General features: G+C 37.1%; 1 protein-coding gene across 7 annotated transcripts in view; it reads right to left on the reverse strand.

Annotated features, from left to right (window-relative positions):
• The window catches only part of NBEAL1 (neurobeachin like 1), a 92,169-nt gene that overhangs the window by 27,411 nt on the left and 39,088 nt on the right, over nt 1-25,670 (reverse strand). For 5 of the 7 annotated variants that reach the window (XM_062578616.1, XM_062578615.1, XM_062578618.1 and 2 more), the window contains 25 exons: nt 24,268-24,351; nt 22,662-22,760; nt 21,974-22,554; nt 20,009-20,141; nt 19,272-19,391; nt 17,768-18,071; nt 16,785-16,870; nt 16,261-16,350; nt 12,903-13,071; nt 11,905-12,038; nt 11,222-11,381; nt 11,028-11,130; nt 10,149-10,305; nt 9,396-9,554; nt 8,595-8,754; nt 8,247-8,335; nt 6,513-7,091; nt 5,832-6,007; nt 5,310-5,463; nt 3,272-3,400; nt 2,386-2,691; nt 2,118-2,267; nt 1,043-1,200; nt 305-429; nt 120-158 (listed from right to left, as the gene is read on the reverse strand). In XM_062578616.1, the coding sequence (XP_062434600.1) occupies nt 120-158; nt 305-429; nt 1,043-1,200; nt 2,118-2,267; nt 2,386-2,691; nt 3,272-3,400; nt 5,310-5,463; nt 5,832-6,007; nt 6,513-7,091; nt 8,247-8,335; nt 8,595-8,754; nt 9,396-9,554; nt 10,149-10,305; nt 11,028-11,130; nt 11,222-11,381; nt 11,905-12,038; nt 12,903-13,071; nt 16,261-16,350; nt 16,785-16,870; nt 17,768-18,071; nt 19,272-19,391; nt 20,009-20,141; nt 21,974-22,554; nt 22,662-22,760; nt 24,268-24,351 (4,444 nt within the window). The remainder of the gene's footprint in view (nt 1-119; nt 159-304; nt 430-1,042; nt 1,201-2,117; nt 2,268-2,385; nt 2,692-3,271; nt 3,401-5,309; nt 5,464-5,831; nt 6,008-6,512; nt 7,092-8,246; nt 8,336-8,594; nt 8,755-9,395; nt 9,555-10,148; nt 10,306-11,027; nt 11,131-11,221; nt 11,382-11,904; nt 12,039-12,902; nt 13,072-16,260; nt 16,351-16,784; nt 16,871-17,767; nt 18,072-19,271; nt 19,392-20,008; nt 20,142-21,973; nt 22,555-22,661; nt 22,761-24,267; nt 24,352-25,670) is intronic. The other 2 variants (XM_062578621.1, XM_062578620.1) reach the window with 1 other exon arrangement.

Genomic DNA, 25,670 nt, shown 5'->3' on the forward strand with positions numbered 1-25,670 from the left:
TCCTTTTCTTTAAAAAAGGATCTTATGCAAGGAAGGTACACGCTTGCTAAGTTTTAGAAAAGGAACATTCAAAAAGCTTAAAATACCCACTTTGTTGAACAAGAGAAAATGAAGTTTACCCAGATGGAAGATTCTATTTCCGGTCAAAGCACTCTGCTCTTATGTGACACATTTTAGTATACAGGAAAAAACAAAGAAAATCAACACTTAAGTATCTACATGAGACTGATTCTTAAATACACAGAATTAACACTAAAGACTCAAGAATCCAAGTGAACCAAGTAAATACAATATAAAACTTTACCTAAGTTGTCTCTCAGGTCACTAGCATCCTGATGACAGTTGAAGTTGTAATTTTGCACTAGTTTTAGCCTCATACGTGAAAAATTTTCCACATTTGAAAGTTTCCAGTGAACAGGATGCTGTTTCCTAGGAAAATGAGATATTCACAAAAATGACTAAAAGGAGGTGACTACCTAGGATGTGATTATAACAGAACGCATACTTAGAAAAATACTGAAATCCCTCATCCATACATTACAAAACATGAAAACAGTAAACTGCATGCTATTCTGTATTTTATATTGTAGCTCTGATGATCCTAAACACTTTGCTGTATTTCAATAAAAAAATAAGTATTGTTTACAGACTGTTTACACTTTTGGTAAATGACAATTTAAGATTAAAAAAATCCCTTTAACCAGAACTCTGAAAGCTAAGATAAACAAAATGTCATAATTTAAATTTCATGCACAGGAACTCAAATTCTTTATTAATAAGACTATTCTCTCTCTCTCTCTCTCTTTTCAAGAGAAATATTGACCTCCATCATCTTGCAAATACTCATGTACCCTGTACAGTATTACACTTCAAAATTTAAATTTTGAAAATTAAATGCAGATGCATTCAGTAACAACTTTAGGTCTCCAAAATGGCTATCCAAGTCAATTTGACACAGTTCTACAGTTCTAATCATACGAAGCAGTAAGCTAATCATGTAAGCATTTAAGCTGATTGTTTGATTCAAGAATTTCACTCTTACTTTTCAGACCAAGGACCACGTTCAGAGAGCAAGTAAAGCTGGGCTGCTCTCCACTGCCTCAGAGTAGCTGTGTGTTGACTATTAAGTTGCTTTAGCATATTGTTGTACCGCAGATTTTCCTGGCGAGCCTTTCTGCTGAACGGTTCCACAAAATACTCCTGAAAGACCATTAAAAAAATTGCTTGTAAGAACAGAATTCTCAAATTAAGCAGGAACAAAAAAGTTTAACAGTAAGCGTCTGAAAATTTAAGGTAAAACTTGTGAGAGAAGTTTAGGAGAACTTAGTACAGCAGGAAACGACACAATACATTGACTTAATTTGTAAAGAAGGAATTACTAGTGCTGAACCAATATGGAAGCAGTTTTTCATAATCAGAAAAGTAGTCAGTATTGGCAGCCCTATTTGATAAATGTGGAGGACTTTCATTTAAATTCTCGCATTCTGGAATGTCATTGATGTTGTATTCTATCTTTAGTTACCTGAGCAGAAAAGACTTACTCAAAGGATCCTTAATATGACACAATGAAAAAAAGGGAAATGCAAATTGCCTGTTACACTTGCTGTAATTAACCATTAAAATCAATGCCTAAATAGAATCTGAACTTCATATAGAAAGATTGAGAGTTTTTCTTGTTTAATTGCATGGAAAAATTGGATCTGAGCAGTTCATTGGAGTAGTTCAAATAAATTCCAGGTTATAAATGTTTTCATAGTACTGACTTAGAATTAAAAAAACATAAACCTAAATCAAGAGATTTTAATAATTCAGAACAAAAAAAAAAATCAGAATACAAAAAGATGCAGCTTACAGCTGAGCATAAATTCAATGTTGCTGTACTACAAGAAATACTTACTGTCTTGGAATACCTCTGCTTACAGATAAGACTCTCAAATAGAAGAAAAAAAGAATTAAAAAGCATATCCTACAAGAGTACACAGATTGCCAATATCTGCCATGAAACTACCAATCTACCAGCAATCACTAGGATTAGATCATCCTGGAATTCAGTTTCTCCATCTATTAGATGATTCCTGAAACAGTGCAAGTTGCTCACAGAAAACTCAAAACCTTACCTGAAATTTCAGCTTGCTTTCTCCTCTCTCCCGGTCTCGCCTGTGCATATTCACCATGAATGCTTCATAACAACCTTTCCAATAAAGTGCCATACTCTCATGACAATCTCTGAATGAGTTGTCTTCATACTGCTTCATATTTGGAATAATCTGGGTTCCACCAGAAGAAAACAAAAAAACAGTATAATTGCTAAATACATCTCCTCTGCTTTACTGGCTAAAAAGAGAGGAAGAAAAAAAAATATAACCAAGAATATCTCCTACTTACATATTTGTCAATATAAACTTGCCACTCATCAGACCTGCAATACTCTTGAAAGTCCTCAAAGAAAGAGGGACTGCCATTAGTAGGCGGCAATGAAGGGAGATGCAGGTTCATGAACAGAAGTTCGTATATTTTGGATACGAGTGTTCGAACAAGGGGAATCAAAAATGAGTATGTTTCAGTTTTCTCTTCAATTGATCTACTCAGGATGCCTTCCAGCTTCCCCAGGAGGTAGCATGCTTCAGGCTGACTCTCAATTACTTTAGTCTGAAGAAGAGTGTTTAGTTTGGCTGCTGCCATAGCACAAACCTGCACAGACAAACAACAACAACAAAAGAATGTCACCCTTAAAATAGTTACATGAGCACTTACCTTTTAACACAGGTGTATGTACATATTCTGGCTGTACCTGAGGTAGGCTAAGGACACACACACATCCACCACGGGCCTAAGTACCTAAGCTAGCAATCATAGCTCCACTGAAGGGCTCGTTATTTCAGGCACAACTCTGCTGACTTTGTACTGAACGCTGATTCTGGCAGAGCAGCTCAGGTTCATAAGCGTTTAATCTGTATAAACCTGGAACAGCTAATAAGTGCATTTGATGGTAGAAATGAAAAGTCACAATCAGAATCACTATCCTACTTCCAGTTATACAGAGCTCCAACTTCAAATGACTTGCCCTCTAGCTCATTCAAGACATGCACACAAACATGACTGCAGAACAAGTCTGCAGGTGGCAAGACCTGCTAAAAGCATCTTGCCTACAGAAAAGTTAAAGATTGACATCAGTATGCTCACTAGTGTGAACAGCTCCCCTATCAACCATAGCAATTTTATCAACCATGTGTACTTCAAATGCAGTATTTGCAAGAATTTGTTAACAAACCTGTAAGTTATCTTGTGCAATGAAACCAAGGAGCAACTGGACTTGCACCTGTGAAAGTCTGATTGCTTCTGGGCCAGCAGAGTACCAGATTGACAGACAATCCATAAGAGTCACTAGTTCTTCCAAGAGCTATTGTAAAAGATGTCCACAAAGTAAAGCAAGTCAGAAATTATCAGACACTACTCCAGCTAAAGAGAGAGCAACTTCAAAGAGCTGAAGAACAGGCTGCCTTCACACTTCTAACTTACCCCCTCAAAAAAAGAAATTACCCAGGAAAACAGCAATTCAATCCATCAGTTGAAGTTATTTTCAATTGCAAGTCTGTCTAGCCTAGTATGTTAGCTCAAGTATTTTCCTTGAATAAAGCCAAAAGCAGGCATACAGCATGTACTTATTTTTCCTATAATTTATCTTCAGGAAGTGCCATTTGTTTTAAGTTATAGACATGACAAGCAGGATACTAGTTTTGAAAAAAGACGTTATTCCTAATATCATGGAAATCACATCAGCTTGCAATTTCTAGTTCAATAACTATTGGTTTTTATTTTTTTCCTTCATATTTTATTTTATGCAAGTGCAATGCTAATTTAATTTTACCAGTAACAGTAATATGTATGGTGCCCCAAGAAGGAAAATAAAGCTTCTTTCATAAATAATTGATTTCATGACCACTACTTTAATAAATTAATAACAGCAAAATTTTAAAAAGTTAGGAGGCTTTTTTGGGAGGGGGGGGTGATCTATAACTTCTGGTAAAAGGACACTACTCACAAAGCAAACTGTGCATTTTACCATCAAGACATATTTGCCTAAAACTAACGTATCTTCATCCATTCCCTTAAAATTCACTTGAATTTAAAGCTATTCCCATAGTAATCCTCAGACTCTCAAGAATGCCTGCAGCATATTGAAAGCTTCTCTGCTTATTGTATTATAGTAAGTAGTTTAAATTCTCCCCAGACACAATGGAAAATAATTTATGAAATTAATGTTATTTTCGATTTAAAGATAGCAATAAGCACAGCTACCATCGCTGCAAAGTTCAGATCTAGTTTCTAATTAGATTTCCATAAAGCTAGATCACCATACAAGGCAAAACCTCTATGTAGGAAAGACTCAAAACCAAACAAAAACTAATCAAAAATTTAAGATTAAATTTTGTTTGTTTATAAGCAGACATTCTAGAGAACAGCTTAGGAATTACACTCAATATTAATGACTTCCAAGATATTACACCTTTTTTAAAAAAATTAAAAACATTGTTTTCTATGGATTTATCATGAATGATGAATTACATCTAATTCTGCTTTCCTTCAGCCTCAAAAAAAGAGAGAGAGATGACATAGCTCAGCTAGTTAAAAAAAAAAAAAGCAGGACCACTGCTAGAAATAATGTAAATGGTGAGGCAAGTTATAGGTTCCTGCCTTTTTGGTGTATAAGTTACAGTAAACAGCCAGGGGAAGACAGAAAGCTCCTTTATCTTACTACTTTGTGTTTGCTGGTCATTTTCTGCCTAAGCCCTCAAGTTTCTGACTCTCCGGGCATATAACATTCATCACGAGTTTGTGCAGAAAGACATACAAAAAAAATGATGCTACTCCAATATGGGTCAAAACCCAAAAGTGACATTCCCCACCTCAGCTTGTGATAAAGAGCAGGGTTTTGGCAGCTGCTTTATTCAGGACATGCACAATGAGTCATACATGCTTACCAGTGCGGCAAAATCTGCTTAGGCTACTACTGGCATTGCTGCATCAGCTCTTGCATTTGTTGAATAATTCTCCAGTCTGAAGAAACTTGGATTTTCAGTAATGACTACCACTATGGGCATATTTAATTTACAGTATCAACTGTATTCCCTATGCTAGGTATTTATAAAATTTCTTCTCATTAAGAGGCAATCTAATTATTCCACTTTGAACCCTTACTCTTTAACATCTAGTTTAAAAACATATGCTCAGAAGGAATGACGTTATCCAAACTGACTTTCATTACTATATCAGCCTACATGAAGCATTTCCGTTATGTAGTTATGTACCTTTTCTGTCCATAAATTTGAATTAACTAGTCCTTCCGCCTGAAGGAAATCTTGTACAATTAGCAAGAGCCGGAAGGCATTTTCAACATGCATAGGAAGAGCTCTTGAATCTCTGTTATCAGTGACCGACCATTCTAACATCTTCTCCAGCAAGCTGCATGGAAAACAAAATCCCAAAGTAATTATTACGTGTTCTGAGTGCAAGTGGCTTTTAAAAAAATCCAATTAAGTATTTAATTAAATCTTTCAGTCCGCAATGATACACGTGTCCTCTACTCAATAAGCCAATGAGGTAAAAGCGATTGAGAAGCTCATGAAATCAGAGATACAGGTTTTCAAATCCCAAGAGCCATGTTACGCTACTAAATAGGTAGTAGAATACATGTGAAGATAAAGCAAAGTTGTTACACCCTGATGGGAGTCTCACCCCGCCATCCTGCTACTAACTTCACTAACTCCCCTTACTTTTTTCCTTTGTTTCCTCAAAAGAAAGGGAGGAATCTCTCCTTGAACTGTACCCACTTGAGCTTTATTTCATCAGAAGGTTGCAGCAATTCATTAGCTATTCCCAGCTTGGTCAGTGCAGAAAACACCTGTCCTCTTTCAATCCAAGCAGCATCATCAGATCTTTCAAGGCCTTTCCACATTATACACACCAGGATGTCTGTAAGTAACTGTATGAGTTCGTTATCACACCCCTGCAAAAGAAGGAAGTATTTACAGACCCTCTGGTCCAGAAAAACCTTCAAAGTTTCTCACTCATCACAGTGCAAATGCTTGCACCTTTCACCAGTTTTGAAAACTGCAGTCTAAAGTCCAATTACTAAATACATGAAAATGCAAAAATAAAACACTATGGTTCACCAGAATTTGTAATACATACCATGTCAACTTATACCCTGACCTTTAGATATCCTTGATATCCTGCTGCTTGCCTCCTTTGAAAGATAAATAATATTTTAACATAGAAACATTTATTCTATGATTCTATTTATTCTAGATTAAAGCAAATCTATTCCAACCAATAAATGAAAAAAGGAGACATATTACAGAAGTAAGTTCCTATAACAGAGCTATATTGTTTGCTTTCCTTTGGGGTGTGGGGGCAGAAGAGAAAATAATCATTCTATCTGCGAGATTAGAAAAAAATAAATCATTACAGACATTAGGAGAAACCAACCACATAGGGAAAGAATTACTTACTCCTTGGTTTTCAAATAAAGACAGATCAGTGGTGAAATCCACATCATTTATGACAACCAGTTCCTTGTCAGGCTGCCCACAGAATGGTTTTGTGTTCTCTACAGGTGACGGTGTGCTGGGCAGGCTATCTGTCATCTGATTCCCAGTATCAGCCAGTTCATAAGAGTCAACACTGGACAAATCTAAACTCAAGTGGGAAGGGTTACTGTGCCACAATTCTTCTCGTTCCTCTGACCTAAAAGACATGTCTGCTGCAGAGCCATCTTCTAGTGGCATAACAGAGAAATGAGCAGGAACATCCAGGGATTTGTTATCTTCCAAACTCCACTGATCAAACAAACCATTAACAGAGGCAAAGCTACCAACTTTTTCTCCCTCTGTCTTATCAGCATAATGTTTCTGAAGCTCTTCAGCAGGAAGCTTTTTCTCCTCTTCCCTTGAAGAATCAGCCCTGTTCCCTTTGAGGCCAATTCGGACAGAGTTTTCTCTCAGGAATAGTCTAATCAAAGTGTCCTGCCACCCCAGCTGCTGAGAAATCTGTTGTGCTGCTTCTGGTTGGGAATGCAAAAGATGCAAAACCTACAGATTGGCAAAAATAACCCATACGTTCATGTTTTAGTATATAATTATATTCATTCTAGCTTTTAAATTAGACATTTTATAATCTTACAGCTTTTTTATTTTTTTAAAAACCTTAAAAAAGAGTCACAATCAGTAACAGAAAGCATGCATGCAAGTCAAACAACTATACTCAAGGGAAACGCATATGTGAAAAACCAAAGACTATATGGATTTGAGTAGGTAAAAGGCATCTTCATTTTTTGTTACGAATGACCACTCAGACACCACATCTGTTGTAACTGGATCCAGTTACTGTAGATACAGTCTTTTCCTCAAAGCATAAAATGCGTTCTTTTGTTTCTTAGCATAACAAACAATTTTCTAAAACTTAAAGCCTTTGTGTAAAATTTTACTGAGCTTGCCAGAAAGTAAAAAATAAAAAGTTTCTCAGGAGCAGAGAAAAAGGCTACCAAGGGTAACCTGCAAGACTTCATACTTCAGGCACCATTCTGAAACAACTCTCAGAAAAGGCAATTATAACTGCTGCCCAGTCAACTAGTCAACTAAAAAGCAATCCAGCAAATCAAAAATACACAGATAAGAACTAATAACAGATAACTTAAAAAAGCCATACACGCTGGCAGCAAGCCATTGATAGTATTTTCCTTGCTCTAGGGTGACTTTGAAAAACTCTGCTAGACAACAGTGCCTCACAGTCTCTTTTGGTACTGCTGTTACCAATGATATGAGCCAGACAGAGCTCAGTTTAGGAGCAAAGTCACCATTTCTCCCCTATGTCTTCTTTCCATACAAACTACTCTCGGAAACATAATATGTTATTTTGATACAGCATTCTAAGAATATGAACAAAATTTCATTCATGGTTTTAAGCGTCTTGTGAGAAAAGTCAGTAATTCAAGGAGTCCAGTACTTTTTACCTGTAGAAAATGCATACTATTTGAGAACCATTAGAGAGACTTTGCTTTTTAAAAACATGCAGTCAAGATTCAACACTGACAGATCGGCTTCATTTTTAAATGCAAGTCATTGCTAAGAAAAAATAGCAGCAGCAGCCAATACAGCCACTGGACCCCAAATAAATAAGTGGTACAGTGTGTCATCTTGATTATAGGTGTAAAGGACAGTATTCCAATTTTAAAGACAACAACTAACCTTTCTACAGATAGCCACTCTGACATTTACATCAGATCTATGAGCCAGATGCACTACAGCTATGAGGTCTTTATAATTCACAACAGCATCTGGAGTGAGAAAAATAAAATTAAAATCAGTCAGCATGCAAGTGAATTAAATGACTAAGTATTAAAAAATGCCTTGGAGCTCACCTTTCTATCCAGGTATAGTAAAAGAAACAAACTTTAGGAAACTAAAAAAAGCATTAGCTGAGACTAATAAGGACACTGAATAGTGTAGCCTTATAAGGTAAGTTGTTTATCCTCAAAATATGTTCACCTCTAAAAACCAGCAAGAACTTACAAAGCACAACACATCTCCAGTTACCTGCGCACAGAATTTGGTTAAGAAGATTTTTAATGAACGAAACAGAAACTGGTGATTCATTCAAAAGAAGCCCCAGTCCAGAGTATCCCACTTCTCTGAGTCTCATACGCTGCTTACTCCGTTCATAGACTTTAGTACACTTCAACATCTCTTCCACAATCTGCAGGAAAATAGTACAGACAAATACAATTTAACTACAACAGAGCATCCAAACCTCTGACTTAATTGTGTATGACATAACACAGAACCACAGAATCGGTAGGGTTGGACGGGACCTCTGGAGATCATCTAGTCCAACCTCCCTGCTCAAGCAGGGTCACCTAGAGCATGTTAGACAGGGTTGCATCCAGGCGGGCCTTGAAGATCTCCAGAGAAAGAGACTCCACAACCTCTCTGGGCAACCTGCTCCAGTGCTCCGTCACTCTCACAGTGAAGAAATTCCCCCTCACATTCAGGGGGAACTTCCTGTGCTTCAGTTTTTGCCCACTGCCTCTTGTGCTGTCGCATGGGACAACCACTTGTCCATAGTTTATAAAGCAAACTTTAAACACAAACTCAAACCAAATCTCCTTTATAAAGATTCCAAAACTTCTAATACTTGACTTCAAGAGAAAACTAATTCCACTGTGACTAGGGCAACAAAAGATAACATCTAGCTAATACAGCAGTAGAAAGAGGAAAATACACATACACAAACCTTGAATGACTATCTTTGGAAATGTATACACTTCTGCGGTCAAACTGTTGACAAATTCAAGTTTACGTTCAATTAATTTAAAAACATATAATTTAATTTATTACCTTGAACACAAGTTCTCTCAGCCTGTCAGAATATCTTTGATGCAATAACAGAGCATAAAGAATATCAGCATTTCCTGGTTCAAAAAGCAGTAAAAAAAGCTGGTCTGGGGTTGGGCTGGAATGAAGTAGGCTGAAGAGAACATCCAAAATTCCACAGAGCTACAAAATTAAGACAACTAAATTAATCCGCAATTCATGCAGACCTCATGCTCTGTCTGGCAGAAGTTTTTTCTTGGTTTTTAAATTTCACCCATCACTTGTTATAAAAACGAACATTTGATCTGCTTAATGTTACTACATTTAAAATCAGATTTTGTTTTTGGAAAGACTTTTCCTATATACCAAACACTATCAAACTATAATCAGAGCTGTAAGGTAAATTCAAATTTTAAGACTATCTAGAAAACAGACAAATAATGTCATTAAAACCTCTCATCCTTTTAAAGTCCAAGTCATTTAGTTAAGTAAACTAAGAAAACTCTTTCAGTGCCAATATTACACATTACATGCTTTCTCTCCTCTTCAGAGGAAACATAACCACTGAAAATACAGCCAGCTGCAAAGCACTTTGTCAAGATTCCAGTTTGCTTCTATGACCTGCTTCAACTATATCTGAATAGCACCACATATCTGAGTAAGAGTTTGCTTGTGGTCTCTTTTCCTTCTTGCAGACCAGATGCAAGATTTCCAAATATAAAAAGCAAAACTAAAACACTTAGAGTTCAGATTATTAGTTTAAGCCATACTGAATACCTGTTCCTCTTCACTGGTGGCAGCTATATATCCTATGATGCTCTGTATTTCTTCATGTGTTCCACCCTTGCTCAGAAAATATTTGATCAGTCCATAAAGGGATGTCCTTATTGTTTTCAAGTCATCAGGAGTCAAATCACTGTCCTTACAGCCACTCCTAAACACCAATAGACAAGAAAAGCAAACGAAGGAAGTTCATGACTCAAAAATAGCAGTTTGACTGTGCTAGTTTCATATATATATATATATATATATTTTTTTTTACTACCTTGATATCATGGCACAATCTATACATTTTTAGTGAAGAAAAGCAACTTAGTAGTAATAAGCAATAGCAGATCAGGCTTTAAGATTATAAAAGCCCTGAAATGCAAGTTTGTCCTGATTGGATACAGATCTCTAAAAAAGAAATCTCTTACCAGTCTTCCTCAATGAGGTAACTAAAATTCAGAAGCAGGTAAAATTGTTGCAACTTTATCATTGAGATTGAATGCTAGCATTCTAAATTCCTAAAATGTCTACTTCATATTTCAAGAACTTAAAAGAACAGTAGTGTCAATAATGACAGCAACCCTCAATGACAATGATCTACGACTTAACTTGCACTACTGAGAGTAAGCCTTCCAATTTTCTGTTAGTGACTTTTCCAAACATTTCTAGTATCATTGCCACAAATTTTATATAATCCGGTTGTAGAAGTCTAAGTCAAGGAACAGTAGCAAGTGAAGTGAAATAAATTTTTCCATAAAATTGAGTGAAGTCAACCACTAGAGCTAACCTTCAGTTTTATTTTTTGATTCTCATTAGGAGGATGGGGGAAGAAAAACTAACAGCTACAAGCAACAAACTAGGAGCAGTTAGAAGACTTAAAACTCATACCCATAATAAATCCTGAGTGTGTCTAGAAGAAACTGCACACCATACTTCTTTCTGAAGAGCCTTCTGCTGTCTTTGATGATTGTGGAAAGATACTGTATGTGCCCTAAAGTATAAAGTTTTCCATTAGAACTTAAAGATTTGTGCCAAACAAGATGTGCTGTATCTCCTGCAGCTCCCCCAGTCCAAGAGCTCACCAATTCTGTAGGGGAAGTCCCCACTGTTCCAGATACTGAAGTCAAACAGTAAGTGTTGATACATCTGCTGCAAAAGCTGCATGTTCTTTTCCACTGAGACTTGCTCTATCAACAGCTGTACAGCCATCAGCACGTTCACATCCATCAAGTTTCTTGGCACCTTTAAAAATAAGTCAGTGTTAGCAGTCAATATACTGAATACCCAAACTTTTCCACTTTTTAAATGGAAACCAATTTTCAGACTCTTCTTTAACAGTAATAGCTGCTCCCATTAAAGGAAAACAGATAAAAAATCAGCTTAGTCTGAAGAGCTACGCAACACAGCATCTATAACAAATACAACAGAACATTAAACAGGAAGGCAAAACATCGTTTCACTTTGCAGACCAAGACCAGCTCCTCACACCTTTGAGGAGAAGGTACATACCTTTCCTCTCTGCAAAAGAGAAGCATGTACTATAAAAAGTCAATAGATTTTACCTTTCCCTCAACATCCAGAAAGGAAGCATTACACCTACTTATACTAATCCTCTTCTCTCACGTACCAAACCACAGAAACATACTTCAGAATCAAGCAAACCTTTGAAGACCCTCACTTTCTGGACAAATTAAGCGTGTTTCCACATAACTAAGGTATCATCCGTAACATTCGTTATAGAAGGGTATTTCTTAAATTTGCATACCTTCTGTAATAAGGCTCCTAGAGTGGCAACTCCATGGGAGTGAATGAGATTTTCTTGATTAACATGGTGTCTTTGAATAAAGTGTTTTATCATCAAGATGAAAGTTGCAACAATGTTCTTCTCCAAACGTGCCTCTGCAAAACAGAATAGCAGTAGCAAAAATTTCTTGTTTTATTCTGGCACCACTGCATAGGAGCAGGCAGAGAAATGTTTATATTCCTCATGATTTCCTGAACTTCCCAACTCTTCTTCTGCTTGTTCCCTAGCTGTAGGTTGTCTTTAGATTTTTCCAATGCAGAGTGAGTCATTCTATGCCTTTCCAAAACAAAGTGACCCAATTTTGCTTCAGGTGCATCATTCACCTGGTTGGGGCAAACAAACTTCTCCCCTTTCAGTCACAATCTCTTTGAATATCTTGCAAATATTCTCCCTCTGAAGTTGCAAACTGATACTTTCTAGCAATGATATGCAAAAATTGAGAGGTGGGGGGAGAGTGAGGGGAAGAGAGAAATACATACTTATTTAAATTCACTATACCGTTTCATACATGAAATTAAAACTGCTGCTTTCTCTTGCAAGTTCTGATTTTCCAGTCTGTTAAGACTGGAGGTCATTTCAAATTAATGATATTAGCACAGTTAAAAAAAAGAAAAAGGAGAAGAGAAAGCACTATTGTTACAGCATCCTTCTCTTACTTTGAAGACTAGAATCTGACTATGTGTGAAAGGGATAGGGGCCTGCACATCTTTCTAACAAAAGAAAAGTTTGGCCAAGTTCTACACAGTACTGATCTGATACTGCAAAGTCTTACTGTGGCAGTCTGACCCAGAACTCAAGTGGTAGGAAAAGTCACACCTTTTGATGTTAGGAGGCTTTGCATCAAACACTGATTCCTCAGAACACTCGAAAACATACCTCTTAAATTAGAAATGCAGTAACTGCATATTCAGACTTTAACGTAGCTTAAAAATGACTTCATCTCAACTGTACTTTCCTACCTGATGCCTTTGTGGATGACAATACCACCCAGTCTTCCTCTACAGGAGTAACTAGCTCTGGTGGTAGTGTTTCACCATCAGACTTCCGTGGCAACTGTTCACCAAGAAAGCTGATCTGCTCCAGCAGTGGAAACAGCACATTTATTCCACCAATACAGTTGATCATATCCTTAAAAAAAAAAAAAAAAAAAAAATCAAGAAAAACAGAAGAAAATCATAAATAAAATCCCCCAAATCATGTAAAAGAAATTCATTCCAAGTACACAGAACCTTACATACTCACAAATGAATCATTCATGCCAATTCAAAATTAGCTTATAACATGGAATTTAACACATCTGCATAACTTTTAGGCACTGTGATTACATGTATGCCTTTTCGCAGCTTTTCTCATTTCAAAAGCACATTTTTACATTCCCTTCCCCTCCTCCCCCCCCCCAAAAATAAAACACAAGAAACCAAAGGCTGCAAATAGTGAAGTATCGTCTGCTGAATATACTACAAAGTCAGAGATGAACGATTTTTTTGATTTCCAAGTTACTTGTAGCAAGCAATAAGATTATACACACCTACATTTTAATCACACTCCGGCAAAATTTCAACTTCAGGCAGTTTAAACGAAATTTGACCTTCCTGAAGTAACATTACACACACCTCAACCCTAAGTCTCTTTAAAACATGTCTCCTAAAACACTCTTATTCCTCACAAACAGGCATAGCATGACACTTCAAATAATGCTCCTTGCATTGAGGTTTAATATTCAAATCACAAGATTTCTAGGTACAACTCTAGAAGTGATTCATAATGCTACTTCCAAAATCAGGGTCTTGAGCAGTAACCAGCTATCTCACCAGAAACACCTGTTAAATAGCCCAGTTCAGCCCACTAAAAACAACTAAAATTTTAACAGCTAAAGAAAAACATCTTGCTAGCTGGTATATTAGCATGGGATACCACTCTCACTTTCCAGTCATAAATCTCAGGAAGAAGTATTGAAAGTCATCTTTTTCTTCTATTTCACCTTCCATATTCTTAATTATTACTATGCACTGTATGTCTTTTCATAATGCCCTCCCTCCAGCCCAGGTGTCCTCCCCTTTAATAAACAGAATTTAACAAAATTAAAGACTTAAGAGTTTTTCAAATCTGCAGAATTTCTCTCTTGGATGAACATTTGTGTTTGTGTGGTAAAAACAGGCACCACAGACATGTCACTTCTGGAAACAGAAACTAACATAGTTAACTAACTGAATTTGTCTGAACTACAAAAGAGCAGTAGCTGTAGCTCCTTTAGGTCATGCCTACCTTCTTGTGAGTTCCTGATCAGCTGGTGTGCTTTTTTTCCCTCAATAGTCCTCCTCAAGAAGCTGCCAAACCCCACATCATGCTTGTAATGAGCTCTCCAATTGTTCTCCTGAGCACAGAAAATTTGTTAGTAGAAGATCACATCTTGAGGACAAATGTATGAACAAATAAATGTGAGCTTTTCATAGTTAGTGCAGAGTTAACTTTCTCAGCTTTAAGAACAGCGTACAGTCAACTGTACTAGCAAACTCATTTACAAGGAAATATTATTGGAGACCACATCACATTCCCAATAAGCTCTTATGCTTTTTCCTCCACTCTGATCCTTCAGGAGACTGTCAAACCCCCATTATGCTTGTAAGAAGTTCTTTCACTGTTCTCCTGAGCAAGACTTCTACTCACAATCTGCTTTCCCATACAGCTATAGGTGTAAACCCTTTTCACCTGCGCTCCTTCCCACTACTGGGCAAGTAGAAGAAGCAGTTTTCTCAAACTATTCTTATCGTAGAACTCTAACTACAGTGCGTCTTTTTAATATTAATTTCCCTAAGTCAACTTATGCACAGTATGGTCTCTGATAATATTTCCTTGTAAATTAGTTTTACAACTGATTCTCAGCTTTGTATAGTGTACAAAGTTAACTCCACACCAATCACAAAAAGCTCAGATTTATTTGTTTATACATTTGTCCTCAAGGTGTGGTATTCTACTAAGAAATTTTCCTACACTCAGCTTTAAGGAAAAGAAATCCAAAGACTAACACCTTGTTAAGCAAAATTCTACCTATTGAGTATATCCATTTCTGTTCTATCTAAATAAAATAGCCCTTACCCATGACACTTTCTGGATCAAACTGCGATGCTGCAAGTAACTCAATTTCCTCATACAAAGAGGTAGGCCTGACTGATCTTAATATTAATATATGCTAATGATCAGGGAACTAAAACAAACAGGTACACAAATGTATTTATTAAACAAGTGTGCATTTTGTGAATTCCTCCTCCTCCCTATGAAACTGCAAATAGAAGACCATCTTATTTTGCACAGAAAATATTTAATGGACACAATTAGCATCAATGATTGTTTGTACAGCGTTCAAAAGGTCTAAACCACTAGCACTAAGTCTCATTACCAGGTTTGATGCTATTGAGAGTTTTATCTCCACAGAGTAGATTTAGGCTAAAACTGTTAGCACCATGAGACTAAAATTAACCACATTAATATGAAAAACGTTGGGACTGCACTTGTTGGTTAGGAGAGGAAAAAAAAAAAACCCACACACACACCCCAAAAACCATAGAATAGGTTCATTAAAATGTAACATTTGAGCAGGAGACTAAAACCAGTTTTAGTCAGAAAACGTTGAAGTTTAAGCTGCAGTACTCCTGACAGTGGCACTATAATCGCAAATATGGGCAAAAATTGAACAAAGATTATTTGCATAGCCAGCAAGAATCAGATATCCCAATACACCAGCCAATGAGTAAAAACTATTGTAAAGTTAACGTAGAGACAGAACAATGTATAACACTACAGTGAGTATTTGGCATTTTCTCTGATGTGGGATCATCTAGTACTGCCAGTACAAACTAGGGATAAACAAGATAACTGGGTGAAATTCTCTATTAAAAATAACAAGTTTATTTTTTTTTTAACTCTACCCTTTGATTTCCACTGAAGTTAGTTCACAATTCCCTAATTGTTTTTTTCAAATGACTAACGCAGCAAAAGTCACAAGTGTTAGTTGACCCTACTAATCTCCATCTCATTCAAAGGTTAAGAGTGAAAGAAAACCATGACAGAAACCCCTAAAGAGCTTTTGATATACAACATGCATTGAACAGATTACGCAGATTAGAGTCCGCTGCCACAAAAATCTTAATGCATTATCTATGCATTAAGTAAGTCCTAGTAACATCTCACTATATTTAACGTAATATTGCTCCAGTTACAGCATTAACCTGTTAATTCTCATTACAAATACATGCTATGTCTGCCAAATGTCATTAGCATTACAATAGTAACTGCCAGCATAATTTGGTATGCATTTACCTTGATGTCCCAGTTCACTACTTTGTTTCCAGTTAGTCTTCCATGTAAAAGATTTGCAGACAGATCAAGACAAATAGGGTTTCTGCAGGCCTATTGGGGGGAAGGGGCAGAAAAGAGCTTCAGTATCATTTCAGAAATGAATCACAGATCCCTAAAGTTCCCACGAGGTTTTTGAACACATAGTACACTTGAGGGAGACAGCACCTTTGTGTTGATAAGTATTTAAGCAAATTGGGACACCTGGAACATAATTAATGTTCTTAGATTTGGCATTCATAGTTGTACAAGAAGTTTCTGTCCTTTTGGCAAATAAGAAATCTTATTACCCTGCACAGGATTGCAGTTCAAGAAAGCTCTCACTGGTCTGTATCTTCCCATAAAAACTAAAAACAGCATATTCACCGTTATAACGGCCAGCAATAGCAAAAGCAAAAAAGGGAAAGACTACCAGAACATATTCCAACATATAAAAATAGAAATATGTATAATATGTAAACAAAAGGAAATTATGTATGGTTTCATACCTTTGGTGTATAATGAAGCAGCACCTTACTGGGGAGGTCTGCTACTTCAGACTCTTGAGATATCCATGGAGTTAAACAGTTGGGACCTGGGGAAAAAAAAAAAAAAAAAAAGTTTTTTTTGGAGCCCACTGGATATTAATGTTGGCTATTACAAATTTTCTACTACTGTACTTTGCTACAACAATAAATAGGACACCCTAAATCATGCCTATTTCAGACACGTTTTGGAGTAAACATCCTGACTTAGATCTTTCATTCCATAGGGTCTGCTTAAAAAGAAATATATAACCTCTAAATAAAGAGCTAAACTATAAAGATATTTTTTTTGTAATTTGAAGACCAATGTTTCTGTCTTTACAAATACTTCTCATATTGACCAACCCCTGTCATCAAGTCCAAATGGCCAGAAAATGAGAGTTTTATTTAGTAACACAGAGTAGTTCCTCAAAATGCTGAAAATATTTTTATCCTAACTTCTAACAATCTCAGATCCTCATGAAACTTGATATCTTAGCATTTTGAACTATAAGACATAGCTTATCAGTGTTTTCAGATCGGAAAAAAATGTCATCCCTGAATTATTAGCTGATTCTCATGGAAAAAATCCTCAAGTATGAATGACCTTGAAGCACTGACCTTGTTGATAAGCTATTTAAGAGTCTCAGCTACAAACTCACATTAAGTAACAGTAGGAAAAATTAAGAACCGCAAGTGAGAACACCACATAATATTTCAACTTTTGCAAGTCTGTATATATGACAGATGCATTTAAGTCAACTTAAAATCTTAAACACAACTTTACTAAAAAATATATAGAATTTGATCTTGAGCTAGTTTGTTTCAAAGCCTTCTCACTAAGGTTAGCTCCACAGTTATTTTGCATTCAAAATTCTTATTATGAGTCTGGGTAAAGCAAAGCCCCATGGGGTCTTGTCCATGCTCATTCCTTTTATTTCACTAGAAATGACAGAACCACAACTTACCTGCCAAATACAATGCTTTCACCTGATGGGGCTGCAGTGCTTCATGGAAGATGATAACTGATCCAAGCTGGCCCTCCAAAGATGTTGGACATCCCCATTCACTATCTTGAGTCCCTGCAGAGATCATCTTTGTGACAAGCTCTGGTTTTGCAAGCATCCCACTCCAGCCTCCAGGAGACAAGATGCCTCCAAGTGATGTACGATGTGGCATAACAGGAGAGGAAAAAGGTGGGTCTGGTATCTGAGATGGGGGAGGAGTTGTTGTTCTTTGACCAGCTGAACCAATGCAGCAGGAAGTAAAAGGCTAGAAAGTCAAGCACGGAAGAAAAAACAAAACCACACTGTAAACATAGCTTCCTTTCGTTACAATTCACAAAGTAAACCTGAGAACTATCCCAGACAGACCTGAACCAAATAAATTGAGCAGTAGCACAATTGGGTGTGCCATGGAAAAAAAAACAACCAACATATGCTCTCCACAACACTGAATAGTGCCCTTTCTCCAACCAGGAGCAATTTAGTCACCTCAACAGTTGTGTGACCTCTGTCAAGAGGAAAGCCATGAAGAATGGTTTTGCAGATACCCCAGTGAACATTCCTTTCCTGGATTATATTCCCAAATACTAGCCCAGCATGTATATTAGTGTATACTTCTCATACCAGTAATTCCACTTGATTAGCAGCACTCAAGGGAAGCTTATCTGACCTTCATTTAGCTATCTGGTATCTAAAGAGGTTATTCTACAGATGGGCCAACATCTTGAGTATTACCTTGGAACAGAATTTACTTTCACTTGTCATTCTTTAGCTGTCATACTGACTTTATTGTGACAGTGTCCAACTGAAGTGTTTGCAACAGATACGCAAAATATTTAACAAACAAAATTAAGACTTAAAGGAGAAAAAACGTTCAGTGTCGTAGCCTAGTTTAAAATGGATTTGCTTCAAAAAGAACAGAAAATGCTTGCAAAGAGAACACACCACATACAGTCATTGTATTGGAGAGAGTTTTTTAGGCTAACTATGCACATTCAAAATGTGTTCAGATTAGCTGCCTTATAAACTGCTACTCCCTGTTTCTCTAACCAGCTCACCTAGCAGACCACAGACAAGATGGATGTAAGATCAGCATACCGGGGAAACGTACAGAAATGAGAGGAAAGATACCTCATTGAGCACTATCACATCAGTACTTACTAGCAGCGGTGGCCACTCATGATGTATTATGTCAATATGCTCAAGTAATCCCACTACATAACCAAGGCAATTACTTTATGGTTTATTACTTTACTTACTCTCCAGTGTGACATACTAGTCACTGTCCAAAGATGACAGAACCTTATTAGGAATACACTATGTGAAACTGTTAGTCTATTTCCAAATTTAATAAAGCTCAATATGTATTTTGCTTTTATTGCTTGATTTGATTCAGCAGTCCTCCTGCAAGTACAACTGCCCTGTGACAGCTTGTCATTACGTGGTACGACACAGAAGGTGAACTTACTTCATTCATAGCAGGGAATCTAAGTGGGGCAGAGATCTTCTGCTGTCCATTGACATAGATGTAGACAAGGCTCTGACCAAAGGGCCTCTTTCCAGGCATGTGAACAATAGTTATGTTGTGCTGGGTAAGCAATATAGCAACAAAATAATTAAGTCACCACATTATTAAAAAGCAGGGAAATGATTGTATGGAAATACTTGGCTTCAGCACTACTAATCTGGTGGGAAAACTATGTAAGAAACCACTTCAGAAAACAAATCCAAAGCATCAGCAAGAAGTCAAAATCTTCTATCAGCTGCTTCCATTTTACATTTAAATAGGTTTTTGAAGGAAAAGAGACACAGCTCTTTCATAATGCACAGCAGTCCTTAAGGATAGGAAGAGAAAAGGGCAAGGCAGAAACACAACACATTTTACTTTTTCATGTAGCCCCACAGCCATCTATACTCATTATGATTTAACTTTAAAAAATCTAGGTACAGTGCTATAGCAATATTATCGTAACAGTGGCCCTAATAGCATAGGCATAATTTAGCTCAATCAACCACTAGTTATATATAAACTATAATATACAGTGAATATTTTACTGTATATATTAATGTAAAAATATATTTTTATATAAGAATATTTTATAAATATGTTGTGTATATAACTACATATAAAAAATACATTGATATAATTTGTGACTTGAGCTAATAGCACTCTGTCTTAAAGTTCTTTTCAGCATCAAACCTTACCCAGAGAGAGTCACAAAAACAATGGTCAGGCAGCATCACTGTTGCATATTCTCTCTTTGTGCAAACCGCAACCACCAATACTCCAGAGCACGTAATGAAGGCTTCAAAACCCATACCACTTCCTGTAAAAAAGCTATAGGAGAAGACAGAACAACATACAATCAAGGTCACACTCCAAAACTTTTGAAAGCCACCTAAAAGTACATTCCTTAAAGGGAACCAACTTAAGCTGCTCACTGCTGGTCAAACATATCACAAGTGTGGAGCTCTCCAGCTGTTACTTTTGGTCCAAAGAACAACTGCCCCAAAGAAGGCACCAGGGACAGGCCGCACAAGTCAATGGTGATACACAAAGCTCACAATGCACCTTCCAGCCAGTCATCTTTTAACTGAAGACATAGCTTTGGTCCCAACAAGCAATACTTCCGTTTGACCCATATGGCTTAAGTTGGCTCCTCCACAAAACACTACCCACAGCAATCTCTGGAAGCTATAAGGTTGTAGTAATAAAGCAGCAACTATCCTGCAACCTATGCTACTTTCTATTAGTTAACCTGTGCCCTTTAGCTCCTGATAAAACTACCAGTGTTGCATGTAGTTAGGTGACATTACTGCATTTACCTATGTTTTCTCCATTCACGCATCTCCTGTTTCACTTCATATTCCTCTATCTAAAGATTTTATATTAAAAACCCAAATAGCAAAAGGAAACTTGTAGAAAATGCAAAAGGTTTGCATTTTCGATTTTATTGACAAATCTAAGACTGTACAGTGAGACTGTACACATCATTTAAGGAATTATTTTTTCCATGTCTGTTCATCAGCAAGAACCTTAGTGCAAAACAAAGATTTATAAACAGTCATTGTTATGCATCTCATTTCACTCAGCACAACATGTAAACAGCTAACTGGTAGAACATATTTGCCCTGATAAACCTTTTAAGCATATGAATTCAAAAAGTTGTATATGAATTGTGAATTACTACCAAAAACTGCTGTACTCCCTCAACTACCATTATTACAAGCAGAATAATTTTGCTGCACTATCAAATACCTAATACGCACACATGAATACTATGAATAAACAGTCTTAGTGGATGCAAGCTGTTCTAAAATTAAATACCATAAAGCATAGTAACCAGATCATTTTTGTCATGATTTTAATTCAGTCGTGTGCTTAAAATAGTAACTTAAGATTTTCAATGGTGAACACTGCCAGAAATTCTGGAAACAGTGCTGTAGTAGTTCAGTAGATGGCACCCTTCACCAAGGCTGTGCCATATAAACGTGTGCAGGAGCTAAAGAAACTTGAAGGGCCTCCACCTGTTACTATGGTTATTAACAAACAGAAGTAACATTCTAAGATATGGGGCCTTGAAAAATATTTATTCTGTTCTGATCCAAATTGCACTTGCCAACATTTCCCCTGAAACTGCACTGCAGTAGAATGGATTGAATGGGGAGAGTCCTCAAGCATTACTCCCACATTTTGCATTTTTTTGCTACTGAACGTTAGAGCCCAGAAAAGGTTATACTACACTTATCTACGTTATCAAGAATCGACCAGGTTGATGGCTATCTAAGATAACAAAGAGATCCTTTCCATTGCTCCCTCATACAGAAAAAAAGACTCCATCACCCTTGCAGGAAGCAGTGGCAAGACTGTTCTTGTTTGCATTGTTTAAGCTACATACCTTGATCAACCCTAAAATTAACACAATTTAGAGTTATGCTTTCCTATCTACAGTTGCAATGTGCATTGTAACAGAAAAATGTCATAGTTATTTCTGTAACACTGCCTAGCCTTGGCGACAGATGAAACTGCTTGCTTCCACAAACTGAACTAAATGCTGTAAGTTGTGTTCTATGAAGATCAGCATAAGTATCACATATCACAGAGTACCATATGCCATGGGGAAGAAATGACCTAGATTTGTTCTGCTGAACTAGTTATGGTAAGCATACCTATAGAGTTGCTTCCTCTTGCTATTTTTGCTAGTTGTGCTCGGGGTCACTTGGTCCTGGTCAAGGCAGAGCCAAGCATTGAAAGAAAATGCAGAGCCTGGCCACTTATGAATCGATGGAACAGCAATTCCTGCCATGCTATGGTGTAAGTTAAAATACTGCAAAGCACTAGCCATGCCCTGCTTCCGGGCCATTGCTAGGATGGCTCGCATCACTGGCACGACATAAGGGTGAGCCCGTTTTGGTTCCTCAGTCCTCAGGAGCTGTATTAGGCGGAGCAGTTCTTCCGAGCCCATAGACTGGCTCCCCAAAGAGCCCAGAAGGGCAATCAGATTCTCTGCACAAGAGCTATGGAGTGCAGAGCGGGAATTTAACGTCTCAATGATACGGATGACCATGTTCGCGTTGACACACGTGGCTCGACTCTGCCTGTTAATAGAGCAGATTCGCCTCAACCAACTTGAGATGAAAATCTGCAGATCATGTGACTCTAGTTCTGGAAGCCACTGGATAAGCAGTAATAAGGGCTGGACATTACTAATGCCCAGTATCCCAACAGCCATGTGGTCACCTTCAACAGCCTGGAAAAGAGCAGAAAACTCAAAGGTGAAACATAACGAAATATATTGGAAATAGTGTCAAATACATGCAAGTACTTTAAACAGCATCAAAAGCAAGCACATCTCACCATATTCATGAGTTCTTCCAGCAGTTCCCGTGAGGGTTGACCTAGCGACTTCAGTACCTCATATATGTGTGCATAACCAATTCTTTCCTTGAAGACCTCCTGAGGATAAAAATTCCAGTTTCATTAACAAATGGAACAGACATAGATTGCTCTTCTACTGTAAGAGGTTCTCATTTAACATATCATGTCTCTCTCAGACATAAAACAATCAGGATGCAAGAATAATTCTACGGGCTAGAAATCTCTGCTTGATAATATGCCCATTGTGCTTTTTCTAGTGTGCTGCAGATGAGTAAGAAATCTTGTTGTTGCAGGCAGATATACAAACAAAAGATCAAAGTTCTATTTTAATAATCAACTATACAAACCTCTCTCATACGAATTACTTTAGTCTATTCAAAATGTTAAGTCTAACAAAACACTAAGTTTTATTTTTTAATGCAAACTATATCATGACATGAAGTGATTAGGTTCAGAATCTGAAGTATTCTGATAAAGAAAAAGATTTTTTTAGACTAGCTTGATTAAAGACCACTCATCTTAAAACACTTCTCACATTATAAGAGCACTGCAGGATTTTTTTTTTCTGAGAAATAATTATTTTCATGAAAAAAAAATCAAGTAGCAAATACAAACAGTAAAACTTATTTATTTTTAGTTGGTAAACAGCCAACACATTTGATGGAATACTTTTCTCTGTGTATCCTGTACTAAAGTTACAACTTCTTTTAATAGGTGACTCTATCAGCAAAAGTGATATAATTGCTTAAGTAAAAACAAAAAGAGAAAAGATACATGTATGTGGCAGTGAAAGCACAGGATTGAGTCTTCATGAATTACAATCAATCTCCCTCCCTGTCCCTGTTATATAGCTCTTTGCAGGCTCCCCAGAGTCAGTGAAAAAATAAGCACTCTGAATTATACTCTGGAGGAGCCTAATTTACCCTGTCATTTCACACAGACTGGACTGCTCTAAGGACAAGTAGCAGCTGAGGCAGATGATTTGCCCCTTCCCTTGGCCTCTACAGTACAGTCACACCCCTCTCCCTGTGCCAAGACCAGGGACTCATTCAACCACAAGACAAAACTAATGAACTCAACAATCTAAGAATAAACCCACTATTTTTCTGTGGCCTTAGTTCCCAGTCAGATTCACAAACTAACCATTTCTCTAGCCATTTACCAAACCTCAAGAATAACTGCAAAGGAAGGACTGGACCCCAATATGGGCTGCAACGCTATCCTAGGTAAGTTTTAACCCATGGTAAGATTACACCAAACACTTTCCTGAAGCTATCTTCTGCAAATACCCTTTAATTTCCTCCAAATACTCATGAAACAAGTAATGATGTTCACTTCACAAAATTTCCAACTACTATGAACTCTCTGATCTTCCATTTTTTTTATATCAAAGATAGCTCAGTGTCTAGCCATTAAAAATAAAAGGATAATGAAGCACATCTGCTGTCCTTTCTGGCACAAAAGGAGGGCCCAGAAGCTGCTAATTTTCATTAGCAAATTTCCTCAAGATTTTGCAACTAAAACGCTAATTGAAGGCAAGATCAACAGGCCTACCACAAGGAGACCTCTGTATATATACTGTTACCTTAGCAGCTGGAGACTTGTGCATTACTGCTGTGAGGGCTTGAATGGTTGATACTGCCAAGCAATCCAGATGTCCCTGAAACACCTGAAAGTAGCAAGTAGAGATGTTACACAAAACACAAAGAGACAGTTGTGCTCCAAGTGCTATACTGTGCCCTCCTGTTGGGACGAAAATAAAGAGTTTATTACCATGCTTCAAAAATCAGCTCCCCACCAAAAGGGTTTCATAACACCACAACCTACAAGAAAGAATACGTAACAGGCAACTAACCACATAATTCAAGAGGAGGAGAAAAGCACTCACAAGACACATTGTACTTCAGATGTTCTGACTGACAAACTGGTTTTCTTCATGCAGCTAATGGACAACCTCAAGAGGGAGGGAAGAAAACAAATTAAGCAACCACTGGTGGCATGTGTGTGGATGCTGCTGAACAATTGGATGGACACCTGCAATTCATGTAAAGTGTTTTCTTTTCCATGCAAACCCTACACACCACTGCAACACACACACACACAAATTAAGAGATTAGTCACACCAGCATAGTAAGGTGGCTTTTTCACCCATATCCTCATCTTTATGATCAACATTTCTTTCTCCGTTTTCTTTTGGTTCCCCCCCCCCCCGAGTTAATTCTTGTTTATACTGATCATTTTTCTGGTGGTTTTAAGGAGAAAACCACTGGAGCATTATCTTACATCCATCAGTAAAACAAATGAGTAGAACTATGCAAATAAGTGTACTCTGTTTCACTATCCCTGAAATATTATACTATGTATCGGACATGTTAAAAATGAAACGTCAAATATCAAAAGGCTGCTGAAAGTGAAGAAATGTTAACATGCATATAGATCCTCATACTGAGCTTCTAAGAAGGCCAAAGCTATTAGTTAGAATCATGATTTGTAGATTACCACAGTTACAATTTAGCACTTCATTACCTTTTCAATCAAAAAGGTCATTCTAATATAAAATACATGTAATAATTTGCATTTGATGCTTTTCGTATTATCATAAAATTAAAGCAACAGATTATTCCCACCTCCCAGATTCAGCCTGTCCATTGTTTTGTGAACACCTGCTCTTAATGACAAGCAAAGAACCAAGATACCAAACACAACCATAGAGATTCACAGACAAAGCCCCAGAATCCAAACACCACAGTGCTGAGACAGAAGCAAAAAAGAGGAAAGAGAAAGAAGAAAAAAAATCACCACATTGATAGAATTTATTTGGATTCTATTCATGTACTTCACCTTCCTCAAGTTAAAAGATGTGCAACTGAGGCTCAGGCTATTGCAGATATGTGGAGCTTGAAGCAGATAAATAGAACTGAAGTTGAACTCATTTTGTTAATAAAAAAACCCGCAGATAGGAAATAGTGATTTGTGCAACAGCTCAAG

This window comes from Rhea pennata, chromosome 6 (genome assembly GCF_028389875.1).
Source record: "Rhea pennata isolate bPtePen1 chromosome 6, bPtePen1.pri, whole genome shotgun sequence".
Classification (NCBI taxonomy): Eukaryota; Metazoa; Chordata; class Aves; order Rheiformes; family Rheidae; genus Rhea; species Rhea pennata.